Raw genomic sequence first — 6,872 nt, forward strand, 5'->3', positions numbered from 1 at the left:
TTGTAGGAAAAATAAATGCAGATTTATAAACATCTTAGAATCAAAATAAAACAGTAATTTTGATATCATCTGAAATTAGATAATGTAAATAGTTTTTAAAAACTAAGAAAATACATGAACAGAGGTTAAAAGCGGAGGGCAAAGGAGAAGTCAGTCAGGAATAATGGCAAAATCTGTGACAAGATTTACATGTCTGTTTGAAAAGCTATAGTTTCATTAGTTATAACTGTACAGATTCCAGAAATAGAGTATTGAGGTTGGTTGGCTTGCTGAGCTGGTTTGTTGTTCTGCAGACGTTTCGTTACCGTGCTTGGTAACATCCTCAGTGCAGCCTCTGATGAGGCATCGGTGTTTTCCCGCCTGGCTTTTAAACTCTGGGGTCCGTTGCGATGGATTGCCTCACTTCCGGGTTTCCTCCGTAGTGGAACGTATATGGGGGGTCGAGTTCAATGCATTTATTAATAGCGTGCTTCGTGAAGTGCCATGCTTCCAGGAATTCTTGTGCTTGTCTCTGCCTAGCCTGTCTCAGGATCTTGGTGTTGTCCCAGTCGAAGTCTTGATTCTCCTTGTCCACGTGGATTGAAATGAGCGAGTATTGGTCGTGTCTTTTTGTAGCCAGTTGGTGTTCACGTACTTGTTAGTTTCCTTCCTGTTTGTCCTATGTAGTGTTTCTCGCAGTCTCTGCAGGGGATCTTGTAGATAACATTGGTCCTGTCCTGAGTATTGCAAGGTTTTGCAAGTCTTGAAGTGGCATCATCAAGGGAAGCACCAAGAGAATTATGGTCTTATGTACAGAATTATGGTCAACTTGAAATTAGAGATCTCAGAAAAAAAAACCTCTGTAAAAAGACAAACCAGCACTCAAAAAAAAAAATCAAAATTCAGATTGTGATTACTTCACATATTTGTATCCAAATCACTTGGTAATTTAATGAAGAATATTTGAAACCAGCCAAAATATAATGTAAAACCATGAGATGGCATGGTCCTTTTACTCCAACGTTCTTTAGAATATCTACAGACTTTTGTGTAATCTTTCACTACCATCCAAGGTCTGACCTAGTCAACTGCATTAACATTGCTCCACTCTGTCATGTTTCCATTCATACTAGTGACAGATAAGAGTCAAAGTGAATTTGGGCGGTTCAGGCCCCATTATGAGTTTTTATAGCAACTGATTGGCTTTAATATGTGTAAAATAAGCAGACTCCTGACATCTGGTGGCTGTGCAGCTGTATTTTATAAACCTCATGCAAATTTAAAAGCTTTGATTCAATTTAGAAGAATAATGAATCATTCATCTGAGATGAAGGCCAAACAGAAAATTGAAGATAGTTGAGAAAAATCAAAAAGCTTCAGATACAGTAGTTACCAAAATAGATCTAAAAGGGAGGCCAGAAAAGCAAGTGTGTGGATTAAGAGGATATAATTGATGCAATGACTACCTGTGCCTTTTGGCACAACCAGATGAATACAACAGAGCAAAAATTGAAGTGAATACAAACAGATGTGCATTAGCTACTCAGTACAAAATGTTTAAACTAATAAATGCCATCAACAGCCCAAACTAGTGGGAACAACTTCAGCACTTGTTTCAGTCATAACCAAAACACTAGCCATTATAATTGAGTGAGGCAGCCTTTGGCATCTCCCTGCCAACATTGAGGCTTAGCTAGTGCCCCTTTCCTGAAGTGTGAGAAATTATTCTCATTTGACTGGCTGGCAAAATAGTAGCAACAGAAATCAATTGTCATGAAACAGAAGGGAAAAATGGTTCTTGGATTTGTAAGGTCTTTTTTGAAACCCGCCAAACAATGTTTCATTGCAATAGTGTTCTCTCTAATAATCACTTGTCTGATAAGACAAAATGCCCATAACACTCAAGACTAAATTAAGACAGTGCATTTATTGCTTTTACAGAGATATCAAATCACCACATGCAAACAAACATTCAGACCATTGCTCAAGTATTCAGAGCAAAGTAAATGAGAATCCTATTAATATTTTGAATGATATTTGCACATTAGGCTCTAAGAATAGGTACATTGTGTACATGGTAGCATTTTGAAATACTGTGCTATCAGTGATGATATCTGTTATCTTGTATCTACAATTCTCAACATACTGCTAATGCATGTCAGTGGAAGTAAAGTCATGGAGATAAGGCATACCGTTTTTGGAAAGGAACATTTAAAAAAAAGGAGACAGGAAGACAAGATTTGAACAAGTCATAGCGTACACTATAATGTCAATATCCATCATGCTTTTCAGTAGGAACCTACCCTCATTTTTATGCTGTATGCCACTTGATGCAAGTAAAACAAAATCCGGAGGTACAGGTAGATAGAATTTTGCCAAAGGAGTTAAAGGGCACCTGGGTGAATAGGGAAGTGGAGTCAAGCCCACAATCAGATCAGTTATGACCTTAAACAGTGGAGCTGTTGTAAAAGGAGCTTACTCCTCCTATTTCATACAATTGATAGGAACAAAATGTTTGATCCTCAAATTGCCCTATACCTTCATTATGGTGAAAGTCAAAGACAGTGTTAAAAAGGTGGCAGTATGTTTTATCATGATCATTCAAGGCATTAATATTATACAGAAAAATTGGATAGTTTCAGTTGAGATTTTTTTTTGAGCATAAAAAAAGACTGGTAGTGGGTTGGAAATGTCACTGAACATTTTTCTGTTTATTCAATGACCATGAGACTTCAATACATTTCTTCTAAAATTCAGGCATTGTTCACTTTCAAGTGAAGCAAGAAACTGTCTTCATTACAAAGTTCTCTGGGGGAAATTTAACTTTAATTTTGGAGGGTCAGTTCCTATATATTGAAACAACCTGTGTAATAAATGGTCACAGAAATCCCAGTAACACAGTTAAAGTGCTAAATGGACTTCAAGAAATTAAAGTTCAGCAATGCAAGTAAACAGGACCTAATTTTTCATTACATCTTGAAGACATTCAAGAATAGTCACTGAAAGCACAAATCACATAGTACTTAGGCCAATAAACCACTGCATCTCACAAAAAGTTATCCATTATTTGCAAAACAATAATTTTCCACAGCTGGTGATAATCATGAAGATTTTGCATGCTTTGAGATTGGCCCATTCTGAACCTAATTTCCCCGATTTTATCCATTGATGCACAGGGACAAAATGATTACAGCAAGTTATGCATGAAGAGTGCTTTGCATTCTTGGTGATCCAGGTGAGGCAAATATTTTAACAACTAAAAACTTCCCTTTAAAGAAAGCAATTCAAAATTGAAAGCAAGTTGCACAAGGCATTTACTCTTGACATTGAGATTGTTCATGCTTTACAATAAGCCCTGCCTGTTAGTAAGGAGGTAGAAGACATTCGGTATTTTGATTTTAATTTCAAAGTCAGTTAGTTCAACAAGATTTTTTTTAATGTTCAGACATGCATGTCAAGCAATAAAATAAGTTATTAGAACATGCTCAACATTTAATCAAGTCTACGCCATATTCCTCACAAGAGATGGCTCAACATTTGAAGTCTCAATTGACAATTATTAAAAAAAACTTTAAAACTAATTTCATTCAGACCACAATATCGGCACTTCAGTGCACAGAAGTATCAAGGAAATAAAGACTTCATAAACTGATTCAAAAACCCACCCGATTTATTACAAAAAGGATTTGGTATGCCTGGAGACAGTCAACATTGCACACCAAGACAAAAACACATACCACAGCTTTCTGCCGGTTACAAGTTACCATTGTTAATAATAACACTGCAGCCTTCAGTTTGAGCATATTTAACAAGACTACCAAGACAGTTCTGAGACCACGCAAGCAGTAGAATCTCCATTTTGAATTTAGAAATATTTTTAAAGGCACATTTATGTAGAACTTTATTTCTAAAGTTAAAAGCAAGATTCAGAATTCAAATTTATTTCTCAGTTTTGTTTCCAGGAAGTACACTTAGTTATATTCAAAGCTTGGGTATTGGAGTGGCCGCTATAGCAATGCTTTCAATTGCACATTCATCACTGCCTCGAAGAATTCGGAAGTAGCCATTTTCTCCCCATTCTGTTCCCCAGCTATTCTTAACTATCCAGTAATTTTCTTTTGTCTTAGGGTCACTACCATAGCCAATGAGCAACACTGCATGATTAGTAAGCTCAAAGGGATTGAATGGATCACGTAATCCAGTGTGGTGATAGATTCCACTATGGTAATTCATGAAGTCACTGTAAACTTCAAAGGCAACAGACACTGGACCATTTTTCACCAGCTCCAGTTTCATTGCTGCTTCATTGCAAGCACCATAAAATCCACCCACATAATAATACTGAGAGGTGTAGTAACGGTAGCAAGACTTCTCAACGGTACAAGGAGTATCCATGCCAACATAAGGGAAGCAATGTTCTTCAACCAAACCAAAATCTTGGGCATATTTTCCAGCAATCAAGTAGGGAAATCCACCTTCACATCCTAAAAGGTTTTTGAAAAACCAAAATAAAAAAAAAATCTGATTATCCACAGCACATCATATTAATACTAAAGCAAAAATGCTACATTTGTGACTAGTCCCTACCTCCACCCCAAGAAAAGCATACCTTGTCCGAAGCAAAGGAATGCTGTTATCTTAGGAATTTGTAACTACTGAAATTGGAATTAAACTCTGAAGTTTATATTGCAGGTTGAAGGTGATCCAGAATACAATATTGTCAAATTTAACAATGTTATTACGAGCACAAAAGCTTCAGCCTACAGGGCCACAAAATACATCTAGTCCGGAAAGTATTCTCAATACTCAATTAACTATAGGTGCCCATACTTAAAAGTCAAGGCTGAGAGTGGCCAATGACTAGTTGCCTAGCTCTGATGTGCATCAGCAAGTTCTGGTGGCCTGTCAGGTAGGAGTTGTAGATAGTAGCTTCAGTGGGTAGTCTGGAGACTGGTGTTGGGGGCTTTCTGGGCAATGACTTTTCACAGAGGAGCAGCAGATACACAGCCCACAGGTCTGAAGGCTTGGAATTGCCTCAGGTTTGCAGGGGAAGAAAGGTTGCTCTAAAAAAAGAGTGTTGACCTGGTCTGGGAAGACACAGCGTTACTGTAAGTGAACTGTTCATGCAATTGTGACACTCATCTCTGGTCTCAATAATGTAGGAAAATTAAAGTGAAATGAGGCAACTTTATAGTAGGCTGTCATTCAGAAAGCTGTTTAATGACCCATGTTAGCTCAAGTGTTATGGCATACTGGGACAAATTTTTGTCAATCAAAAACTATGCTAGATTTAGATTTTCTTTATGGACATATTGTGATGGAAGATATACCATCAATGTGACAAAATAACACTGGACAAAGGCACCATTGCCACATTTAGCAATGTCATTAGTATATATTGACTAAAAAGTTTGATATTTTTACAGGTCAAGAACAATTAGTCGTAACAGATATTCGATTGGAAAGGAGCATTGGTATTTGGCTCTAATCAGTTGAAAGTGTGTTATGACATCATAAGCTACAATCAATTAAGGGTGTCTATAAATGAAGGAAGCAAATATCCATGATTCAATAACCGTGGTCTTAAAAATCAATTACCTTGTGAATACTGGCTGCAGGAAACGATCTGCTGTGTGCTAAGGATCGGAGTCTGTGTGTTGTTTGTTCGAATACGAATACGGGCTTCAAGCATTCCCATGGAAGAAAAGGAATAGCAACTGCCACAATTGCCTGCAGTCATTGAAAGAGATATAGATCAAACAAAACAATGAAGCATGGAAAAACAGTAATTTGTCCAGTTATTAAATACTTTAAAGTCATTATTGAAAGTCAGGGCACACTTTCAACCCCAGGTTTGGTACCTTTACTTAACCATTGTCAATTAACTCAGCACACCAATTGAAGGTACAGCATTTATTGCCCTATAGCACTACGAATCCATCATCAAAAGACAGTTGTTGCCAGGTTAAACCTTGGGAAGTAACCAGGACAGTTGAATCACTCATGATAGATTTTGGAAAAAAAAACTGAAGATAACCCAAATAATTGTGGATTCACAAGGAACTACTGGCATGGATGTGGCACTCCAGATAATTTATAAACCAAAAATAACCAGTCTAAGATTTTGCCAAGTTGAAAAATGAAAGCAGTTCAATTTAGTGCTTCAAGAAGTGATCTGAAAAAAAAGACAAAAAAAAAAGGGGCAAATATGTCCATATCAGCAATAGTCTGAATTTCTCATTTTAAAGCAGAAACCAAACTGAATTTTAAAAATACAATAAATAATTTGTAGGAAATTATAGGACAGAAGTCCTGAGCTCACTGGATGACAAAGGAAACAAAAACAAAAAGTTAAAGAAAGTGCGCTTGTGACTGGTCAGAAAATACAGTTGCGAACCAAGCTGAATGCACAAGGTCCAGAAGACAGGTGAATAAGCAAAGGGAAGAAGTGATGGATTATATATAAAAAAGGCTGTAGCTAATTAAAAGGAAATGCTAAAATCTAAGCACTTAATAGTAAATCAATAAGTAGTAAATTAAAAGAGGGGGAGTAGGGCCAATTAGCGACCAAAAAAGGGATTTACAAAAAGGTAAGAGACATGGTTGAGATGTTAAAAGAATAGCGCAAGAGACCACATTTTTACTTTCTGACAGAATGTGAAAACTGGACACTGCTTTTAAAAAAAAAAATGGAAGGACATCAAATCTAGACAAATTTAGTTCCACCTGTTATGGGCTTGTGACAGCTGAGCATGGTAATAGTTGATTGGTCAAGTTGCAGTTTAACTCAGACCATGCAAGGGAAGGTTAAACAGAAGGAGACCTCCAGAAGTTGACTGCAAACTCTCCCACATCTTTAGTAAGTTGTTTCCTACAATTTTTTGTCTAATAGA

The 6,872-nt window shown here is 36.9% G+C and overlaps 1 protein-coding gene across 1 annotated transcript; it reads right to left on the reverse strand.

Annotated features, from left to right (window-relative positions):
- Positions 1-1,887: 1,887 nt before the first annotated feature.
- ctsc (cathepsin C) lies at positions 1,888-6,568 on the reverse strand. The gene is made up of 2 exons (XM_048598063.1): positions 5,578-6,568; positions 1,888-4,463 (listed from the first exon to the last, which is right to left on the reverse strand). Exons 1-2 carry the CDS (start codon positions 5,717-5,719, stop codon positions 3,961-3,963), a joined length of 645 nt encoding a protein of 214 aa, XP_048454020.1. The 5' UTR covers positions 5,720-6,568; the 3' UTR covers positions 1,888-3,960.
- Positions 6,569-6,872: the final 304 nt, after the last annotated feature.

This window comes from Rhincodon typus, chromosome 6, assembly GCF_021869965.1.
Source record: "Rhincodon typus isolate 14 chromosome 6, sRhiTyp1.1, whole genome shotgun sequence".
NCBI lineage: Eukaryota > Metazoa > Chordata > Chondrichthyes > Orectolobiformes > Rhincodontidae > Rhincodon > Rhincodon typus.